At 43.1% G+C, this 22,819-nt stretch overlaps 1 protein-coding gene across 2 annotated transcripts in view; it reads left to right on the top strand.

Annotated features, from left to right (window-relative positions):
* The window catches only part of Eprs1 (glutamyl-prolyl-tRNA synthetase 1), a 75,668-nt gene extending 54,167 nt beyond the window's left edge, over positions 1-21,501 (top strand). For both annotated transcript variants that reach the window (XM_004670108.2, XM_045153733.1), the window contains 13 exons: positions 156-418; positions 2,116-2,167; positions 4,201-4,410; positions 4,602-4,674; positions 5,943-6,022; positions 6,231-6,332; positions 7,733-7,888; positions 9,034-9,231; positions 12,056-12,229; positions 12,927-13,087; positions 16,139-16,217; positions 20,988-21,052; positions 21,152-21,501. In XM_004670108.2, the coding sequence (XP_004670165.2) occupies positions 156-418; positions 2,116-2,167; positions 4,201-4,410; positions 4,602-4,674; positions 5,943-6,022; positions 6,231-6,332; positions 7,733-7,888; positions 9,034-9,231; positions 12,056-12,229; positions 12,927-13,087; positions 16,139-16,217; positions 20,988-21,052; positions 21,152-21,302 (1,764 nt within the window). In that variant the 3' untranslated portion in view covers positions 21,303-21,501. The remainder of the gene's footprint in view (positions 1-155; positions 419-2,115; positions 2,168-4,200; positions 4,411-4,601; positions 4,675-5,942; positions 6,023-6,230; positions 6,333-7,732; positions 7,889-9,033; positions 9,232-12,055; positions 12,230-12,926; positions 13,088-16,138; positions 16,218-20,987; positions 21,053-21,151) is intronic.
* Positions 21,502-22,819: the final 1,318 nt, after the last annotated feature.

Genomic DNA, 22,819 nt, shown 5'->3' with positions numbered 1-22,819 from the left:
GTCGGGGCTTCTTGTCAATAGAATGCCGATGACCTCTATACACATGCCCTACTTTGTGCTTCAGGCTTTATGTAGGTACTGGGGAATTGAACCCAGACTAGTAGTGATGTCTGTTAAATGTCATCTTCTCTTTCTGTTGTTTTGCTGAACCGAAGGCTCAGGTAGGTGCAGCTGCTCAAGAGCTGCTGCGGCTGGAGGCTCAGCACCAGGCTCTGACAGGAGTAGAGCACAAGCCTGTGACGGCCCCTGGGGCCGAGGACAGAGATAAGAAGAGGAAAGAAAAGGAAAATAAATCTGAAAAGCAGAATAAGCCTCAGAAACAAAATGAGGGCCAAGGGAAAGACTCTTCTAAAAGCCAAGGGAGCGGGCTGTCACCCAGTGGAGCCGGAGAAGGGCAAGGGCCCAAGAAGCAGACCAGGTAATAAAGCACAGACTTTGTGTGAAGTGAGGCTTCATTTAATTCTACGGATATGTTCGGGCCTGGAGAGATGGCTTGGTGGTTAAGGCACTTGCCTGTGAAACCTAAGGACCCAGGTTCAATTCTCCAGTACCTATGTAAGCTGGATGCACAAGGTGGTACATGCATCTGGAGTTCATTTACAGTGGCTAGAGGCCTTAGTGCACCCATTCTTTCTCTGCCCCCACCCCCAATCAATAAATAAAATGTTAAATAAATTGTAGGTTGGCTTCTGTCATTAAGGCAGAATGTTAACACTGTAAGATCAGCAGTTAACTTTTGTGTTTAACTTTTGCTGTTTAACTTTTGCTGTTTAACTTTAAAAATGGGTGACACATTTCATTTGTTTGGTTTAACAATTTCAGAATATAGGAATTTCCTGTGCCATCTTTTGAGTTTCTTTTTTTTTTGAGGTGAGGTCTCACTCTAGCCCAGGCTGGCCTGGAATTCAGTATGCAATTTTACAGTGGCCTCAAACTCACTGCAGTCCTCCTACCTCTACCTCCTGAGTGCTAGGATTAAAGGTGTGCACCACCATGCCTGGCCTTTGAGTTCCTTCTGCCACTGCTAAGCATTGCTAATCTGAAAAGCTGACCAAGAGGGTTTAGCTGCTGAAGTCTATGCAAATCTTGAATCCTTCAGGAAGCTCCAAAACCTGGAAGCCCTTGTGACCCCAAGCATATTGGGTCAGGGTTCAACATGTACATTAAGGTCTTTTAACAGTTGCTAACCTAACTGTACATTATTTTGTAATTTTTCATAGGACTAAATAAGAACTTCATTTCCAGTAGGATTTTGGAAATGGTAAACTAAATATGAAGACCAGACTGGGTTATATGTCCTTTGGGAGATTTTTCAATCTATTTCCATAATGTAATTCTCCTGTCTAAATCCCCATCACAAAAGTAGAGTGAGGTTTGTGACAGATTTCCTTCCATAGCTCAGAAAAAAAAATGCTGTCCTTAGCTGAGTTTCAGATTTGTTGCCTCTCACATCACTGGGCACACGTCTCTGTAGGAGATACACAGCTGTGCTCTAGGCATATTGACTTGGTGGTCAGTAAAGATTATAGAAGAGTGGGGAGAGTAGACCATCCTCCCTGACCTTTGAGCGCTGTGGAAGGGCTGGCCTTCGCACAGTAGAACATGAGTGCACATACGTTAACACTTGAAGCCAGTGCTTTTCATAGCTGCCAAGAAATTTTTCTGTGTGGAGCATGAGGCCAGAGTTTGCTGAATTGTTATATTTCTTTTTGTCCCTTCCTCTCACCTTTCCTTTCCAGTCCTGCCCCCCCACCCACAATAGTATGGGATTAACAGTATGTGAAGGTAGCTCCTAGGGAAGGATGATGAGGATTAGCTCTGGTCATGAAGGTAGGTCTCACACTGGCATTAATGAAAATTTAAAAAAGTAAAAGGTCAGTGCTGGCAGCCATCCCATGTGTTGCCAGGTCATGCCCTTCACCAAGTAATGCCTTAAGAGGGCCAATACCAATGTTGGCATCAAGCTACTGGACTTCCTAGCCCCCAGTATCATGAGCCATGTAAGCTGTTGTTATGTACAGGCGACTTTCTCTTTGATGCATCGTGATAGACGCAGATAACTGACTATGTAAAGCATTGCTGAGTGAGGGATTCATGTTTTCTTTCTATTGGCAGGTTGGGGCTTGAAGCAAAAAAAGAAGAAAATCTTGCCGAATGGTATTCCCAAGTGAGTATACTTGCACCTGCTCCTCATGTTTAGAATTAAGTCTAGGTCCAGGTAGAAAGTTACTAGCAACTTTTATAGTCACATGGCGCAGGCATCACGGTGCTGCACAGCCTTTATAGTCACGTGGCACAGGCATCATGGTGCTGCACGGCCTTTATAGTCACGTGGCGCAGGCTTCACGGTGCGGCACGGCCTTTGTAGTCACGTGGCGCAGGCTTCATGGTGCGGCACGGCCTTTGTAGTCACGTGGCGCAGGCATCACGGTGCCGCACGGCCTTTGTAGTCACGTGGCGCAGGCTTCACGGTGCGGCACGGCCTTTGTAGTCACGTGGCGCAGGCTTCATGGTGCGGCACGGCCTTTATAGTCACGTGGCGCAGGCATCACGGTGCCGCACAGCTTTTATAGTCACGTGGCGCAGGCATCACGGTGCCGCACGGCCTTTGTAGTCACGTGGCGCAGGCTTCACGGTGCTGCACGGCCTTTATAGTCACGTGGCGCAGGCTTCACGGTGCGGCACGGCCTTTGTAGTCACGTGGCGCAGGCTTCACGGTGCGGCACGGCCTTTGTAGTCACGTGGCGCAGGCTTTACGGTGCGGCACGGCCTTTGTAGTCACGTGGCGCAGGCATCACGGTGCGGCACGGCCTTTGTAGTCACGTGGCGCAGGCATCACGGTGCGGCACGGCCTTTGTAGTCACGTGGCGCAGGCTTCACGGTGTGGCACGGCCTTTGTAGTCACGTGGCGCAGGCATCACGGTGCTGCACGGCCTTTGTAGTCACGTGGCGCAGGCTTTACGGTGCGGCACGGCCTTTGTAGTCACGTGGCGCAGGCATCACGGTGCCGCACGGCCTTTGTAGTCACGTGGCGCAGGCATCACGGTGCGGTGCGGCACGGCCTTTATAGTCACGTGGCGCAGGCATCACGGTGCCGCACAGCCTTTATAGTCACGTGGCGCAGGCATCACGGCCTTTGTAGTCACGTGGCGCAGGCTTCACGGTGCCGCACGGCCTTTGTAGTCACGTGGCGCAGGCTTCACGGTGCGGCACGGCCTTTGTAGTCACGTGGCGCAGGCATCACGGTGCCGCACGGCCTTTGTGGTCACGTGGCGCAGGCATCACGGTGCCTCACGGCCTTTATGGTCACGTGGCGCAGGCTTCACGGTGCGGCACGGCCTTTGTAGTCACGTGGCGCAGGCTTCACGGTGCCGCACGGCCTTTGTAGTCACGTGGCGCAGGCTTCACGGTGCCGCACGGCCTTTGTAGTCACGTGGCGCAGGCTTCACGGTGCGGCACGGCCTTTGTAGTCACGTGGCGCAGGCTTCACGGTGCTGCACAACTGCAGTCTCGGCACTCAGGAGACTGAGGGGGGGTGTAAGTTCCAGGCCAGCTGGACTACATTGTGAGACTGTCTCAAAATAAAATTTAAAACTAAAAGAAGGGGACTGCTGGAGAGATGGCTCAGCAGTTAAAGGCACTTGTTTACAAAGCATAAAGGCATGGGTTCGATTCCCCAGTACCCATGTAAAGCCAGATGCACAAACTGGAATTCATTTGCAGTGTCTATAGGCCCTGGCGTGCTGATCCTTCCTCCCTCCATCCCTCCCCTCCCAATACATTAAATAAATACGTAAAATTTTAAAAATAAAAGAAGGCTGTGGTTGTAGTTCAATCATGGAAGTTGCCTTGCATACCCAAGGCCCTGGGTTTGTTGATACCTACAACACAAAAAGAGAGAAATACCTTATTTTTTCTTTGGAATACCAGAGCCTTTCAACATGCTATAGTTTTCAAAGTTTGGTCATATATTCTTGAATCAGAAAGTAGCCTATGTGATTTGATTTGGGTCATATATTGATTTGGTCATATATTCTTGAATCAGAAAGTAGCCTATGTGATTTGATTTGGGGTATATGTGTACATATGTGGGGAAAGGAGAAGCCTCTAGATTGGAGTTCTGGTTACCACATATACTTGCCATTTGTACTAGAATTTTGGTTCAGCTTAAGTTCTGCGGATGCTTTTTCTCTCTTAAAGGTCATCACAAAGTCAGAGATGATTGAGTACTATGATGTAAGTGGCTGCTATATTCTTCGCCCCTGGGCGTATTCCATTTGGGAATCCATTAAGGACTTTTTTGATGCTGAGATCAAGAAACTTGGTGTTGAAAACTGCTATTTCCCCATCTTTGTGTCTCAAGGTGCCTTAGAAAAAGAGAAGGATCACATAGCTGACTTTGCCCCTGAGGTAAGTTAGCCTGCTTCTTTTTTATTTTCAGTAATACATGAATGAGGAGAAATGTGGAACCATTTTTATGCTTTTCCTCACAGTCACAGCAGCACTGTTTTAACTGATACTGAGAAAAACTAAATAAAGGAGGTTGTATACTATTCTAAAATACCATTAAAAATGTGAAAAAAATATTTTTATCTTATTAGGTTGCTTGGGTTACAAGATCTGGCAAAACAGATTTGGCAGAACCGATTGCTATCCGTCCCACTAGTGAAACAGGTGAGACCTGCCTTGGAGCCCCGAGAGCTCACTGAAATGTAGCGCCTTTTAGAGTGTCAGTTTTTGTGCTCTTTGTATTCGAGACAGAATCAGTGTTAGTAAATGGTGATAAGGGCTGAATGTAAACTTAAGTTACAGAATTTTGCATACTCAACTATATTTATTACAGAGCTGTTGATCACTAGGGCATAGGTTTTTCCTGTTTAAATACTCATTTTTAAATTTTTTTCTATAAGTTTTGGAGCCTTTCAGGGATTCATTGGAATAATTTTTTTTCTCATATTCTTAATTATTTGCAAGGAGAGGGAGGGAGAGAGAGAGAGAGACAAAAAAAAGAGTGGCCACACCAGGCCCTCTGACCACTGCAGATGAACTGTGGATGCATGTGCCACTTTGTGTGATTGGCTTTGGCTTTGCATGCAAGTGCCTTTAATCACACTGAAGTTTCTCTCCAGCCCTACGTTAGAATACTTTTTCTTTTGGGGGTTGATTATAAGTTGCAAACAAGCTGGGTTTATAAATTTTGTTACTTGTTTCTACCAACTTCGAGTTCCATTCCGGTAGAGTTTTTGGAGTCCTTTCCTTTGCATCATGGTGTACTCATAACGTATCTCATAATGATACCATGGGAAAGGTGGAGACAGCTACTGTGAATGAGAATACCACTGAAAAATTTGAGACTTTGGGCTTGATAATGTTCTTTAAGGTGATTGTCCACCATCAAGTGTTTCTCTGTATTCGACACTTCCAGTGACTCTCTTGTATTTGCGTGTTAAAGTTAGGACACCAGCTGCTTCCCTCATACGAGATCAGTGGCTCTGCTTTACTAGTCGTAGGTTGCGAGTGGACTGCAGGCTTCTTACAGTGGGCAGACTCATCAGCAGCTGTAAGACTCCACTTCTCATGCACACCTGCTAGATTCAGGGATCACTTTCCCTCCTTAAAGTGGGTAATGGCATCTACTTTTATGAGTCTGAGGTGAGAATTGAACAGAGTAACAAGAGCAAATCACTCACTAGTGTTTGCAAAAACATGAACACAGTCTGTGCTTGTGTGCAGGACATGAAATGTATCAAGAATGATCAAGCAGGAGAGATTTATACACCTTTAAGTCATGTCCTATCCCATTAACTATTACAAACACGGGAAGCATATTCACACAAACATATACTTAAAATTCCTATTAATTCTGCTGCTGGTTTATCTCTTGTTAGCCTTAAAGGAAAAAGTAAGCCTTGAATAATTGACTGTGTTTTTCTGTCTTCTAGTAATGTATCCTGCATATGCAAAATGGGTGCAGTCACACAGAGACCTGCCCATCAGGCTGAATCAGTGGTGCAATGTAGTGGTAGGTATCCACGCTGCTTTGGAGTCTCTTGTCACTGGCTTTATTCTTTTTCAAAGACCATGCTGTGCTTAACCTTTTCTATCTGAGGGGCTGAGGAAGGAAGCACTTTTAAAGTGTTTTGAAGAACAGTTAGGATTTTTGGTTAACATGTAAGGTTGTTCATAAAAAAACTTTCTCTAACGGTTACCCGCATCCTTGCTTCCGGCAGCGTTGGGAGTTCAAGCACCCACAGCCTTTCCTCCGCACCCGTGAGTTCCTCTGGCAGGAAGGGCACAGTGCTTTCGCTACCTTTGAGGAGGCGGCAGAAGAGGTATGGAAAGTCTTCCATTTTGTTTATGTTCTCTGCTTTGTTCAGGCTTTGCTGTTTTTATTTATTTATTTATTTATTATTTTGTTTTTTTGAGGTAGGTTCTCACTGTAACTCAGGCTGACCTGAAATTCACTCTGTATTCTCAAGGTGGCCTCGAACTCACAGCAATCCTCCTACCTCTGCCTCTCGAGTGCTGGGATTAAAAGCATGTGCCGCCACACCCGGCTTGCTGTTTTTATTTTGTTGCTTAATTTATGTAATTTATGCCTGGCTGTAATACCTGTTTTAAGAAATCAGGTTAATTCAAATGTACATAGATTTTTAAAAACCACACATTAAGCCAGGAGTGGTGGCGCACACCTTTAATCCCAGCACTTGGGAGGCAGAGGTAGGTAGATTGCTGTGAGTTCAAGGCCACCCTGAGACTACATAGCGAATTCCAGGTCAGCCTCAGCTAGAGTGAGACCCTGCCTCGAAAAACAAACAATAAAACCCCCACTCATTATAATTTTACTAGTAAATGATATGTGCTGTTTTAAATTTTTATTTGAAAGTACTTTTGAACTTAATGTATAGAAAAAAAGTAGTCGCATGGTTAAAATTTAATAGTTTAAGAGTTTTTTTCGCTCTGACCACTGTATATCTCTCATAAGCATTTTTCTCTTACATTCTAAAATCACATTTTAAAACAGTGGGAGGCTAGGGCTCAGTGGTTAAAGGTGCTTGCTTGCAAGTCTACTGGCTGGAACTCAATTCCCCAAAACCTACATGAAACCAGATGCAAAGTGGTAACCTGTTGATCCCAATTGACCTACAGAAATGCAAGGCAGAGTCAGAAGGATCTGGAAGCTCATGGCCAGCTAAACTGGTGCAAAGACAAAAAAGCAAGTGAGACCCCATCTTAAAACAATGGAAAAAAAGGTTATATGTCCTGAAGTTGTCCTCAGACCCCACATGTGCCATGGCACATACATGCACACACACTTCAGAATTTTTAACCTCATGCTACACACACACACACACACACACACATGAATGAATAAAATTATACATACGTGTGTGTATATATATATGTATGTATAATTTTATTCATTCATTTATTTGCAAGCAGAGAGAGACAGAAAGAGAGAGAATGTGTGTTTCTAGCCACTGTAGCTGAATTCCACATGTATGATATATGTGCCATTTTGTGCATCTGGCTTTATGTGGGTATTGGGGAATCAAACCCAGGTTGTTAGACTTTGTAGGCAAGTGCCTTAACCACTGAGCCATTTCTCCAGCCCTCTCTCTATTTTTTTAAATTATTTTTTTCCCATCAGAGTATGTTTCAGATATAAATCTAGAGACGTGATAAGAAGTGTGTTCTACCTGGGGCATGCTTACATAACGTGCTGTTACAGGTCATGCAGATACTTGAGCTGTACACTCGGGTATATGAAGAACTCCTGGCAATTCCTGTTGTGAAAGGAAGAAAGACAGAAAAGGAGAAGTTTGCAGGAGGAGACTATACAACCACTGTGGAAGCATTCATATCTGCGAGTGGTCGTGCTATCCAGGTATTAGTCAGTGCTGCTGCTTGAGGCTTGGGGCAACGGAACGCAGTCTCTAATGCCATCAGAGAAAAGGAGACTCATACTAAAATATTTAGGACAGCCATTATGGAAACATGACTGAGGTTCCTCAAATTAGAAATAGAACATTTGTCATATGACCCAGCAGTGCCACTCCTGGGTGTATCCAAACAGAACGCAGCCAGTGTGTTGAAGAGACATCTGTAGTCCTCTGTTCATTGCAGCACCACAGCCAAGAAATGGAAACAGCGTCGGGTCCACTGGTAAATAAAGACAATTGTTTACAATAACACAGTGGAGAGTGACTTCCTCTCGTTGCAGTAACATCGGTCCTTGTGCTAAGTATACCACAGGAGTTTACTATATGTGAACTCTAACATTGATCTTACAGAAATTGAGAATAGAATGGTGGTTGCCAGAGGCTCTGGAGAGTGCTGGGGAGTGAGAGAAAGTTCTAGTGTATAGTAGAGTAACTATAGATTCTTTTTAAAAAAGTATTACACAAATATATTAGAAGTTTTCATTATAAGGAAGTGATAAGTTCTTGAGGAGTAAGTTTGACCTCATTTAGACATCACGCGATGTCTGCCTGTTACCGCTTCCGTGTGTTGTCACAAAAGGAGTAATAAACACGTACCCAGTGTGCTTTCTAGGCTGCATTCTAAGTTTAGCACATCTGTCCTGTTCTTCTACATCTCAGAGTCAGGAGTTTTGTTTGTTTTTCAAGGTAGGGTCTCATTCTGGTGCAGGCTGACCTGGAATTCACTCTGTAGTCTCAGGGTGGCTTCAAACTCATGGCGATCCTCCTACCTCTGCCTCCCGAGTGCTGGGATTAAAGGCGTGCGCCACCACACGCCCCGCTAAAAGTCAGGATTTTTATCTTTAATTACCAAAGCATGGGCTCCTTTCAAAACATTGTACATAGCAATATTCCTGTTGGACAGGGCTGCCCAGAGCAAAGTGATTATACACTAGGGTTTTACTAATTCTGGTCTTTTGTTATATCAATTATATGTTAAACCTTATTTAATGGGGAGTGGGTATAGTACACGTAATGGCACTTTAAAGCATGTAACAGTTGTTTTCAAAGGCATAATAAATTTGTTAAAGTTTACATTTCCTTTTTTTAGGGAGGAACATCACATCATTTAGGTCAGAATTTTTCCAAAATGTGTGAAATTGTTTTTGAAGATCCAAAGACACCAGGAGAGAAGCAGTTTGCCTATCAGTGCTCCTGGGGCCTGACGACTCGAACTATTGGTGTTATGATCATGGTTCATGGGGACAACATGGGCTTAGTATTGCCACCCCGTGTAGCCTGTGTTCAGGTAAAGAAAATCCTTCTTTTATGTTTTCTAAAGGTAAATTTAAAAGTTAGAATCCTCAGATAATAGAAACAGTATAGAACACAGCTTAGACCTCTGTATGCTGTAACTGAGTATATGTTTATGTTATTTATTATTTCTTGGATTTTAGAATTCTTCAAGCTACCTTCTATAAAACTTCTTTAGAAATAATTTTGTGCAATGGTTTATGATTGCTTGAATGAAATATAGTAAATCAAATTAAAATGCATTTTGTAAGGGCTGGAAGAGATGGCTTAGTGGTTAAGGCACTTGCCTGCAAAGCCTAAGGACCTAGATTTGATTCCTCAGGACCCATGTAAGCCAGATTCAGCTAGGTGATGCATGTTTGTTTATAGCAGCTGGAGGCCCTGATACATCTATTATTCCTTCTCCCCTCAAATAAATAAATATTTTGGGCTGGAGAGATGGCTTAGTGGTTAAGGCATTTGTCTGCAAAGCCAAAGGACTCAGGTTTGATGCCCCAGGACCCGTATAAGCCAGATGCACAAGGGTGGCACATGCATCTGGAGTTCGTTTTCAGTGACTGAAGGCCCTGGCATGCCCATTCTATTCTCTCTTATCTGTCCTCACTTCTCATAAATAAAATTTTTTAAAAATTAAAAATACAGTATTTAAAATTTTTAAATGCATGTAGTATAAGTAAAATATAATTTGTACATGTTATATAGATTTAGAAATTACATAGAGTTGTGTTAAGATTAAATAAAATATAGTAGGTCAAATGAAAAAGCATTTAGTGCAGGTAATATGTAACTAGTACATGTTATTTATAGATTAGAATTGACACAGGTTGAGTTGTGTTAAGAATAAATGAAAATTTAGTAGGGCTGATAAAAGTGCATTTCATATAAGCTATAATAAAATGTAACTACTGCCTGTTAAATATGTATTAGAAGTCACACAGGCTAAGTTCTATTAAGATTAAATGAATTACAGTAGAGTAAATGAAAATGCACACAATGTTTGTTAGTAATATGTGATTACATGTTATATATAGATTAGACATCACACTGGTCATATATTAAGACTTAGGTATTGGCAAACAAGCTGAGGATTGAGTGAGCCAGTTCATGCCAGAGCCCTGGGGAGGAAGCAGCTCTTTGGGACATGACTGAAAGCAGGACTCTGAAAGCTAGCTCACACCAGGTAGATGTCACTCTGTCCTATGGCTACAGGTGTCCCCAGCAAACTGCAGGGTAAAATGTCCCTGTGTGCCTTCTTCATGCATGTCTGTTGGGAAGACTTCAAGAAGAAATATCTAGACTCTTTTGTCAGTTTTACTGTGTTCTTCAAGAAGTGTTTAGAGATAGAAGACCATGTCTGCAAAGGAAAATTCAAAAAGTGACAGGGAGAGGAAAAATTATGTTCTTCCAAAGGTAATAAGAAAGGAAAGGAAAACAGCCGGGTGCAAAACACACCACCTGTTTCCTTCCTGCTTTGCTGTGACCATTACCTCAAGGCCAAATGGAACACTGGGCCAATCCATTGAGAATACTACAAAACAGAAAAAGGGGCGGGAGGGCTGGAGAGATGGCTTAGCACTTAAGGCGTTTGCCTGCGAACCCTTAGCACCATGGTTCAATTCCTGAGTACCCACCAAAGCCAGATGCACAAGGTAGCACATGCATCTGGAGTTCATTTGCAGTGGCTATAGATGCTTGCCCATTCTCTTTCTATCTGCCTCTTTCTCAAAAAAGATATTTTATTTTTCATTTTGTTTTTTTCAAGGTAGGGTCTCAGTCTAGGTCAGGCTGACCTGGAATTCACTATGTAGTCTCAGGGTGGCCTTGAACTCAGAGCAGTCCTCCTACCTCTACCTCCTAAGTGCTGGGATTAAAGGTGTGCACCACCATGCCTGGCTAAATAAGATATTTTTTTAAAAAGAAGGAAAACAGGAGCCAGGTATGGTGGCTGACGCCTTTAATCCCAGAACTCTGGAGGCAGTGGTAGGAGGATCATTGAGTTAGAGGACCACAGAGTGAGTGCCAGGTCAGCCTGGGCTAGAGTAAGACCCTACCTCAAGAAAGGTTGGTGGGGCCAGATACACATGTGGTCAGAGCAGTCAGCCAAGGAGAAATTCCAAAAGGACCTTGTTGCATACCATGCCAAGAGCAAACATGAATCTGGAAAGAAAGGGTCTCATAGGCCAAAGAAGAGTGAGCCAGAGGAGGGGAGGAGGATGGAGGGCTGCTGTGGAACATGTGGCATACCAGTACTTTAGGCAGTTGTTTTGGTAAGCTTTGAAATTAAAGTGCGTCTTTGATAGGTACTTTGTAGAGAAAATACATTTTAAAAATGTTAGCTGGCAGTTGAAGGGATGGCTCACCAGTTAAAGGCACTTGCTTGCAAAGTCGGACAGCCCAGGTTCGATTCTGCAGTACCTGCATAAAGCCAGATGCCCCAAGTGGCACATGCTCTGAGTTCATTTGCAGTAGCAAGAGGCCTTGGTGTGTCCATTCTCTCTCTACCTTCTTACAAATAAATAAAAAAATTTTCTTTTAAAAAATATAAGTTGTATCTTTTGGGGGTTACTCCAGACGATTGGGCTTCTTAAGCTTTGCTGCTGAGAAGGCGCTTCTGTAGCCTCTGGTGTGCCGCAGCACAGCAAGCCCGCAGGCGCCGCTCTCCCTGGGGAGCTCAGGTGTGCTGAGGTGCTGCATTGTGCGTGGGTCTCCTAGATGTAATCAGGTTGAAGGATTTCAGGGTTGGCGGGTGTTAATCTGGGATGGTATGATTATGGTAGGACTCCATTACTTATGTCTGCATTTCCTTGTCTGGACTCTAGGTGGTGGTGATTCCCTGTGGCATCACCAATGCCCTGTCTGATGAAGAGAAAAACGCGCTGATGGCAAAGTGCAGTGAGTACCAAAGGCGGCTGCTTGCCGTTAACATCCGCGCTAGAGTTGATCTGCGAGACAACTATTCTCCAGGTTGGAAATTCAATCACTGGGAGCTCAAGGTAAGTCCCCGAGCTCTGTCTTCATTCCTGTGCCCCGATTTAGATGTAGATTTCCTCTGCTTTTGTTTCCATCAAGCTGAAGGCCTTACTGCTTTTCCCCATACCAACTGTGAGTTCTTCTCTTCACTTAAACTAGTCATAATCACCCACACCATTCATACCTGAGGGTTTGGTGTTTCTCAGACTGTATCCTCAGCACCAGTTGTCTGAACAAGACATAGGAAATTTGTTAGAAATGTAGATTGTACTCTGTCACATTTACATGTCATTTTGTCCCTAAGCCAGGGCAAAAGAAATTGTGATGTTGGGGCCCAGCAGTCAGTGTTTGAACAAGCTCTTGGGATGATTTTACCGCAGGCTCTATTCAAGCCAGGGTTCCCAGTTGTACCGTGAACACGTGTATTTATCTGTTCAGTAGCTGGGAGCATCTTTGGCCTCAAGAAGACTCTGTTTCCCTTCATGAATCTTGTGCTGTTTATGAGAAAAGTTGGATGTGCTCATCCAAATGTTTGTCTATTACAAGCTTCCTTAGTTCTCAGCCATGCAGGCAGTAGATTTTTTTTTCCCCCTTGTGGGACAAGGTTCTGTTACACTTTGGTTTTTGGATGCATGGTGACTTATAGTAAAGCTATCAGATAATTCTGTATTTAACTAGAGATGTACATGTGTCATTTTAACGGCTTGTTTTGTTTTCTAGGGAGTTCCAGTTAGACTTGAAGTTGGGCCTCGTGACATGAAGAGCTGTCAGTTTGTAGCTGTCAGAAGAGATAATGGAGAAAAGTTGACAATTGCTGAAAATGAGGCCGAGACTAGACTTCAGGCTCTTTTGGAAGACATCCAGCTTAACCTTTTCACTAGGTAGTTCATGTCTCCTGCCTTCAACTCTTATCTGACCTCTGAGATCTGAACCAAGGAATTTGGGGCTTGCTTCTTTCAGCTGAAAATAATCTGAACTCCCAGGCCACTTAAATTGCCACTGGATTTATGGTTTTAACTTATATTTTGGTTATTTTTCTAAGTGCCACTTGCTCTCTATAAGGTTCAAAATAAATGGGCTGCTTGTCTCCTGGACTAGTTTTGGTTCACTTCAGATCCAGGCTTTGTAACATATAAATGAGAAAGAAGGTAGTGACTGGCCAGCAGAGTGCAGGTTGGTAACACCTGGGAAGCTTTAATAACTACCAGGGACTGGCAGCTCTAGTCCACAAGCTCCTTACGTGTTATGAGTAACCAACACTAAGAGCCTGGGTGGGGGGGTCAGGATTGCTCTGACTACTTAAGAAAGGATAGTTTCCTTCCTGCCTACCTGAAGCAGCGAGGAAAGCCACTTCCTGGAGGGTAGTGTCTGCATCAGGTTTATTCCTTCATCTTGGAATACCCTGTGCTTGATGCATGTTAGCTCTCAGTATCTGGAAAACAACAAATGAATTTTAGCCTTAGTTCTTTTTTGTTTGTTTTTTTATTGATAACTTCCATAATTGTAAATAATATCCCATGGTAATTCTCTCCCTCCCCCCATTTTCCCCTTTGAAATTCCACTCTCCATCATATCTCCTCCCCTTCTCAATTTTGATGTCATCATCTTTTCCTCCTGTTATGATGGTCTTGTGTAGGTAGTATCAGGCACTGTGAAGTCATGGATATCTAGGCCATTTTGTGTCTGGAGTAGCACGTTGTAAGGAGTCCTACCCTTCCTTTGGTTCTTACATTCTTTCTGCCACCTCTTCCACAATGGACCCTGAGCCTTGGAAGGTGTGATAGAGGTATTGCAGTGCTAAACATTCGTCTGTCACTTCTCAGCACCATGGTGGCTTCTGACTCATCCCAAGATCACTGACATCTGAAAAGAGAAGGTTCTCTAACCAATAGTGAGAGTAGCATTAATATAAGGGTATGAACATTAATAAGACAAGTGCTTACTGGGCAGTTTGGTGAGCACAGTATATACATTTAGCCAGACAACAGCAGACTTTACATCCATTAGGGCACATAACTACCCCTGTTGTAGGTTTTCAGTATCAGGGATGTATTCCCTCCCGTGGAACGGGCTTCCTGTCCAATTAGAGAGCGGTTGTTTTCCCCCATAACAGATATGCCACTATTGGACCTGTTGGCTCATTTGCCCTGGATGGCCAAATTTAAGGCTTGCAGTGTCCATTGTTGAGTTTCTTCACTGGTGATTTCTCTCTCTCCCATTGAACTGCATGCAGTGTAGCTTTTTCCTGCTTTCTGTCAGCTGGTCTACATGGAGGAGGTTTTCAGCTCAACTCCAGCAGGATTTCCCAGTGGCCTTGCAGCCCAACTATGTGGAATCTTCAGCAATAGGGTCTTACTATCTATTCCTGGCAGGAAACCAAGGGCCTTGGCAATGGCCTGTAATGTTTTGAGAGCATCATTGACCTCCCTGGCCAACAACTCACTGGAAGGTATCCCATCCCTGGCACTGAGAATTTTCTAGTAACAATCTAAGGCTTCTGAGTGTTCCATTGTCCAAAAAAGTAGGTTTCCATATGATTTATTTATATCCTCTTAGATCTTGATTAGCCCTCCCTCCACCTTTTCTTTACTCAGTCTCTTCCCCTGACCTCACTTAGGCCTTTTTATATCTCCTTTCTAGCTTACCGGCCTATGTTACTGAGTTTTATTCCTACTCACATAGGTGTCCATTCATCTGTAGCTAGGATCCACATAAGAGAGAGAACATGTGACGTTTGGCTTTCTGGGCCTGGGTTTCCTCACTAAGTATAATCCTTTCCAGATCCATCCATTCCTGCAAATTTCATAAGTTCATTTTTCTTTACCACTGAGTATAACTCCCTTGTATAAATGTGCCACATCTTCATTATCCACTCATCAGTTGAGGGACTTCTAAGCTGGTTCCATTTCCCTCCTTTTGTGAATAGAGTCGCACTGAACGTGGTTGAACAAGTATCTCTTAAGGTAGTGAGACAAGTCCTTAGAATATATCCTGTAGCTATATGCTATAGCTGGGTCATATGGTAGATCTGGTTTTCGCTGACTTAGGAACCTCCACACTGATTTCCACAAAGGCTGGACCAGGTTGCATTCCCACCAACAGTGTAGAAGGGTTCCTCTTTTTCCACTCCTTGCCAGCATTTATGGTAATTTGTTTTCATTATGGTAGCCAATCTGACAGGAATGAAATGGAATCTCAACGTAGTTTTTATTTTTATTTTTTGGTTTTTTCAAGGTAGGGTCTCACTGTAGCTCAGGCTTACCCGGAATTCTTTATGTAGTCTCAGGGTGGCCTCGAGCTCACCGTGATCCTCCTACCTCTGCCTCCCGAGTGCTGGGATTAAAGGTGTGCACCACCATGCCCAGCTCAACGTAGTTTGAATCTGCATTTCCCTGATGACTAGGGATGCAGAACTTTTTTTAGATGTTTATATGCCACCTGTATTTCTTCTTTTGAGAACTCTCTATTTAGTTCCATAGCCTATTTTTTAATTAGGGTTTTTTGGTTTTTTATTATTTAGTTTTCTGAGTTCTTTGTATATCCTGGATATTAACCCTCTGTCAGATGTGTAGCTGACAAAGATTTTCTTTCATTCTGTAGGTTGCCTCTTTGCTCTGTTCACAGTGTACATTGCCATACAAAAACTTAGTAATTTCATGAGGTCCCAGTGGTTGATTTGTGGTTTTATTTCCTGAGCATTTGGGATGGTATTCAGAAAGTCTTTGCCAAGACCAATATCTTGAAGGCTTTCCTTACTTTTTCCTCTAGCAGTTTCAAAGTTTCAGGTCTGATATTAAGGTCTTTGATCCATTTGGACTTAATTCTTGTGCTGGTAAACGAGTTATTGTTCTTTCATGAAATTTTATTTTGGGGATTCAAAAATACCTTGTGTTTATAAGAAAGAGCATATGTTTTCTGATTTATTTCGGTAGGGCTTCTGAAGACCTTAGGACCCACATGGTCGTGGCTGACACATTGGAGGACTTTCAGAAGTTACTTGATTCTGGGAAGGTGAGATACTTCTAAAAGGGGTTTTGTTGGCTTGTTACTTTTCTCTCTCTTTTGTTTTCTCTACATTTCTTTTATGCTAGGGGTTGAACTCGGGTCTTGCCAGTGCCAAAGAAACATTCTGTCACTGAATTACACCCTGATCCCTGAAATAACATTTTAAAACTCATTCAACTTATGTATTGCATTAATCACCTGTTCTGGCCAGTCACATAGAAGGATTGTGTCTTATTCAGCATTCCATATTATTGGGGTGAATCATTCATGGACTTTAATACTCTGGCATCCATGTTTGACCATGCAGCCAGATTACAAATGAGAAAACCATGGGCCAGAGTCTAAATGAATTTACCCAGGCCACACAGAAGTGAGTGGTGCTGGAAGTTAGCGCCCTCACTAGCGCAGTTCACCTAATAATATATCTTATGGCGTGAGCTGGGAAAATGAATCTTTCTCCCTGTCAGTTTACTGATCTGTATATAAGTGCCAAGTAGGTCCACTCAGTCTCTGTCAGATAACAGGCTGCAGTACTTGGCTTTCCACTCCTGCTTTATTGTTCTGCTCTTTTACCTTTCTGGGCTCTGTAATTTTTCACTTGACTCGGAATTACAGAATGCCTTCTACTATGTGTTTTCCTTTCTTAGCTGCTTATTTATACTTATTTCTCTCTTGCTCCATTATCTGTTGATGCTTGGGGTTTTGATTTCTTTGTTTGGGGACAGTATTGATCTTAGAGCCTTGTGCATGCTAGACGCACACTACCACTGGGTTTCCCTTGAACTCACTCTGTATACCAAGCAGGCCTTGAACTTGGAGTCTTGCAGCCTCTCAAGTAGCTACAGTAGCAGGTTTGTGCCACCAGGCCCAGCTTACTTCATAATCGTTAAGAAATTGCTTTTACTGTAGAAATCTGCTTAGTCACTTGTGAAGAATGGTTTCTTAGGGAAATTGCATAAGTTTAATAGGCCTGTTAGATAATTTATTGATTTCTAAGAAATGAATCTTACCAGGTATTAGTGGAGTCATAGCTTGTATTCTCATTAGATAACTTAACTGCAGGGATTTCAGCTTCTAAAAGTAGAGCAGAAGTATTGTGATTTTAAAAGTAGAGCAGAAGTATTGTGATTGCATGTCCAAAGAGCATAGTGGTCCAGAAAGCAGTGTGTTGCACTCACTATTGAGACCATCCCTACTCTTGTCTTACCTGAAGTGTGTCACCTTAGGGTGCTGTTGACCATCAAGCACCCTCTGAGGCTATTATAAATAGAAATGTATTTATAAGGAGGAGGAAAGGAAAGGAGGAAGAGATCTTTGCACTTAAATGTAAGTGAAAATTTTCATTTTTTTATTGGTATAAATGAAAAGGAGATTAATGTATTTTATTGATCACTGTGTTCTTTTTCTTTGTTTGTTTGTTTTTCCCAAGGTAGGGTCTCGCTCTAGCCCAGGGTGACCTCAAACTCACGGAGATCCTCCTACCTCTGCCTCCCGAGTGCTGGGATTAAAGGCGTGCGCCACCACACCCAGCTTGATCACTCTGATTTTTGAATATTGTAATATCCTTTATTTCTCCTTTAAATTTTTCTAAAAATGTTTTTATTTATTTATTTGAGAGAGAGAGAGAAAGGGCACTCAGGGCCTCCAGCTACTACAAATGAACTCCAGATGCACACGCCCTCTTATGCACCTGGCTTACATGGGTCATGGAGAGTTGAACCTGGGTCTTTTGGCTTTGCAGTCAAACACCTTAATGGCTAAGCCATCTCTCCAACTCCTCCTCTAAGAATTTTATTTTACCATGGTGTTTGGGATTGAGCCCAGGGCCTTGCACATGGTAGACAAGAGTTCTACTGTGGCACTACATCCCTAGCCATCTTTGTACTTTTTATTTTATCTTATTTATTTTTGAGTTTTCGAGGTAGCATCTCACTCTAGCCCAGGCCAACCTGGAATTCAGTGTGTAAAGGCATGCGCTACCACACCCAGCCTTTATTATTTTATAGTAGAGAAGGTCTCACTAGTTTTCTAGGGTAGACTTGAATTTATTCTGTAGTCTAGCCTTCAACTTTTTTTCTTTTTCTTTTTTAATTTTTTGTTTATTTTTATTTATCTGAGAGCAACAGACAGAGAAAGAGGCAGATAGAGAGAGAGAATGGGCATGCCAGGTCCTCCAGCCATTGCAAAAGAACTCCAGACGCTTGTGCCCCCTTGTGCATCTGGCTAACGTGGGTCCTGGGGAATTGAGCCTCGAACCAAGGTCCTTAGGCTTCACAGGCAAGTGCTTAATCACTAAGCCATCTCTCCAGCCCTTTTGGTTTTTTGAGGTAAGGTTTCACTCTAGTTCAGGCTGACCTGGAATTCACTATGTAGTCTCTGGGTAGCCTCGAACTCATGGTAATCCTCCTACCTCTGCCTCCTGAGTGCTAGGATTAAAGGTGTGCGCTACCAAACCCAGTTGGCCTTCAACTTTTGATCCTCTTACTTCATTCTCTCTGTAGCTGAGGTTATAAGTCTGTACTACTAATAGTCCCTGTTTGAATATTGCTATTTCTTGTCACTGACATTTTCACCTCAGAAATTTAAGGCATTACATACTATAAAATAAATAAATAAAATTACTGGCTACAGAGATAACCTGAGTTTGATTTCCAGTACCCATGCAAAATGATAGGTATGGTAGTACGAGCCTGTAATCTCAGTGGTGGGGAGGTGGACACAGGAGCTTGCTGGCTGGCCAATGTGTAGCCTAATCAGTGAACTCAGGCCAGTAAGAGAGCCTGTTTCAAATAGAAGTAGGTAGATGGCATTTTATATATATGTGAGAGAAAGAATGGGTGTGCCAGGGCCTCCAGCCACTGCAAACAAACTCCAGTTGCATGTGCCACCATGTGCATTTGGCTTACGTGGGTCCTAGGGAATTGAACATGGGTTCTTAGGCTTCACAGGAAGTGCTTTTACTGCTGAGCCATCTCTTCAGCCCAGCATTCTTTTTTATTTTTTTATTTTCTTTTTTTTTTTTAATTAAATTTTTATTAACATTTTCCATGATTATAAAATATATCCCATGGTAATTCCCTCCCTCCCCACCCCCACACTTTCCCGTTTGAAATTCCATTCTCAATCATATTACCTCCCCATTACAATCATTGTAATTACATATATACAATATCAACCTATTTTTTTTTATTTTCAAGGTTGGGTGTCACTAGAGCCCAGGCTGACCTTGAACTCACTCTAGCCTTAGGGTGGCCTTGAACTCACAGCAATCCTCCGATCTCTGCCTCCCAAGTGCTGGGGTTAAAGGCTTGCACCACCATGCCTAGCTTAGATGGCATTCTTTAAGGACGAAGTTTCTTCTGACACGTGAACATGCATCTGCATACATATATACGTCCACATACAAAAACATACGGAGGCTGGCAAGATTGCTTAGTGGTTAAGGCTCTTGTCTGCAAAGCCTAAAGACCCATATTCAATTCCCTAGTACCCACATAAGCCAGCTGCACAAGGTGGTACATGTGTCTGGTGTTATTTCACAATGGCTGGAGGCCCTATGTGCCTACATATTCATTCTCTCTCCCTCCCTCCCTCCCTCCCTTCCCACTCCACCCTTGGTCTGTCTGTTTGTCTGTCTCTCTCTCTCTCTCTCTCGTCTTTTAAGTAAATAAATAAAATCACATGACCTCATAAATGCACCCTCTCACACACATAAACATTCAGTATCAATACTGAAATGATGAAGTCAAAACCACCTCAGAGCTGAATAAATCACTCAAGAATGTTTTTTTTGTATTATTGGCAAATGTAAATAGCCAGTATTGTTGAGAATTATGATGTAAACCTTACTTTGAAACAGAACAAATTAAAGATAGTTATTATTTATGAGTCTAAATATAACTTTCCTCAAATTTGTTTATATGCTATACCATTTTAAAATTTAAAATATTAGACATTATTTGTAAAGATGCATTTTTATGTTTTTGTTTGTAAGTGTAGTGATTTACAACTATCAGTGCAGAGAAGTAACTATTTATATCCCAAGTTTTTTTGCTTCAGTTTTCATTGCACAATGGATTTCTGTATAAAAACTTGTAAATGTGCACTGCTTTTGATCTCAGCCACCCACCTTCCTTCTATGCATCCACTCTCAGCTAGAAATTTATTTCTTTTTACAGTCTTAAGGCAGTTCATTAGAGTAATGGTTTGAAGTGAAACTGACATATTTTACTAAGTGACATGAGGTTCTTAGCTGGTGGACCCTGTGTCATTCTGTCTTAGTGACTACCTAAAGAAGTCCTTGTTCTTCTACAATTACTTCGCCTATTCGCTTTGACTTCTTAGTGAGCTCTTCTGAGGTGCGTTATGAACGTGTGGATAGAGTGGGGTTTGCGTGGTGTTGACTGTTCCTGTTGGCCTTGCTGTGATACATCCTTGTGTCGTCTTGCACCCTCCTCATAGAACAGGAGCAGTGCAGGTTTGAAATGCAGGTGACGCAGCAGCCTCACTGCATTGCCCCATTTACTGGGGACTTTTTAATATATTGCAGAGAAGCCCGAATTGTGTCTTGTTCTGTGTGCGGGTTTTGGATACTATAGAAAACATTCTTTGCTATTTGCTATCTTGTACACTTCCAAGTAAAGTGCTGTAACATGTTTCGATGGTACTGAGGCCTGAAAAGGATTGGATGCCCTACCCTCTTTGCTTGTAAGTTACATAGAAAACTCAGATACTCCTTTTTAGGGGTTACTAATGTGGAACACATTTCTTTATTAGATTGTTCAGATTCCATTCTGTGCTGAAATCGACTGTGAAGACTGGATCAAAAAGACCACTGCCAGGTAAGTTAAACTCGCTGATGGAGTTTGCAAGGTATTGCACTGGGGTGGAGTGTCAGTACATGGCACAAACCAGTGGATTCTCGTCTGTTTTTGACTCAGGGACCAGGACCTGGAACCTGGTGCTCCGTCCATGGGAGCGAAAAGCCTTTGTATCCCTTTCAAACCACTGTGCGAGCTGCAGCCCGGAGCCAAATGCATCTGTGGAAAGAACCCTGCCAAGTTCTACACCTTGTTTGGCCGCAGCTATTAAAGGATAAAGTAGAGCCCTCAGACCGTAACTTAAAAAGACAAGTTGATACTTATATCTTCTCAGATTCAGTTTTTTGCTTTTTTAAAATAAGAGTTCTAAAAAGTAATCACATGAAATGAACAACTATTCTTATGCCTAAATCAACAGTGGAAAATACTTTTCTGTAAACAACCCCAGTAATAAATACCATGAACTAGTACTACTTTATGTATTCGTTCCTTTTTTGAAATTTCTGAATTATACATATAAGGAGATTCCTACCAAGAGACGAAGGTCATTGGAAGCTAGGCAAGTGCTGTGGTCTGAGCCCCCCCCTTGATGTTAGGACTTGGAGCCACCAATTGTGCTATCGTATCTTGAAGAACCTCTTACCAAGCTCCCAAAACTGAATTGAAAACTGCCCTGTCCCCTGTGTTTACAAAACACAGTCATAGGGGTGTGGAGATGGGTAAAGTGCTGAGCTCCAGTCTCAGTACCCATGTAAAATGTCTGGCATGATGGCATGCACCTTTCAGGAGGATCCTTAGGGCTTGCTGGCCAGTCAGTCTACCTGAACTGGTAAGAGACCCTGTCTGACAGAATAAAGTGGAGAGACATAGGAAGTGCTGACCTTTGGTCTCCACACACACACATGTACATCTGCGTGCACACCCCCGCCCCCAACCAGACTGAAAAAAATAAAGCTTTCCCTTGAGTTTCTCCTACTTAGTACTGGGCCTTCCAGACAAGTCTTCATTCGAAGGAGTGACTGCCCTCTTTCCTTCTGAATTTGCACTTTCCTCAGCTTCCGCTCACCCTTCTTCCACCATGGTAGTTCTCGCTGGGCTCGCTTCGGCCACGTCTTAGGCATGTTTCTTCTTTGGCCTTAGACACTGATATGCCATACTGCCCCACGGGGGGCGCGGGGGTCCTCATGCATTCTAATCAGCCTCATCTACTTCCGTGAGTTCAAACAGCATTAATGGCCAATGTCAACGTTTTTATCCTAGTTCTAACCTCTAGGCCAAGTCCAAATACATAGTGAAGTCTCTTGTAGTTTCCACCAATGTATCAGGTCAACATGCCCCCAGATGTCCCACCCCTGGGCCTTTTCTCCTGCAGTATTTTCTGCATGGAGGATTGGTGCTGAAAGCACGTACTCTTAAAGCACAAGCGTGAGTCGCCCCGGGCACCCTCCCAGCACACTGCCACCCACACTCACTGGCTGGCCAAGTAGATTCTGCTCCTTCTGCTGCTCTGTAATTTGTCTTTTCCTTTCAGAGATGCGTGACCCCCAGTCCCGTTTGCAAGCCAGCCTTCACTTTGCCAGAGGTGCTTTTGTTTTTCCTAATGTTTATCGGGACAGTTTTCTTCCCCCTGGAATCTTTGTGTGGCTGTCCATCATTTGTAGGCTGAAATGTAAACCCTTCAGCAGTTTCTTGCAGCCTAGCCATCCTGGCCTCCTGTGAACACTATTCCTTCCCATCTCTGCTTGGAATGCCTTTCACACCTCATTTCTAGCCCACTTGGAAGGGTTC

This window comes from Jaculus jaculus, chromosome 1 (assembly GCF_020740685.1).
Source record: "Jaculus jaculus isolate mJacJac1 chromosome 1, mJacJac1.mat.Y.cur, whole genome shotgun sequence".
In the NCBI taxonomy this organism is placed as follows: Eukaryota; Metazoa; Chordata; class Mammalia; order Rodentia; family Dipodidae; genus Jaculus; species Jaculus jaculus.
The sequence above is the reverse complement of the archived record's forward strand: the minus strand, read 5'-3'. Positions and strand labels throughout refer to the sequence as shown.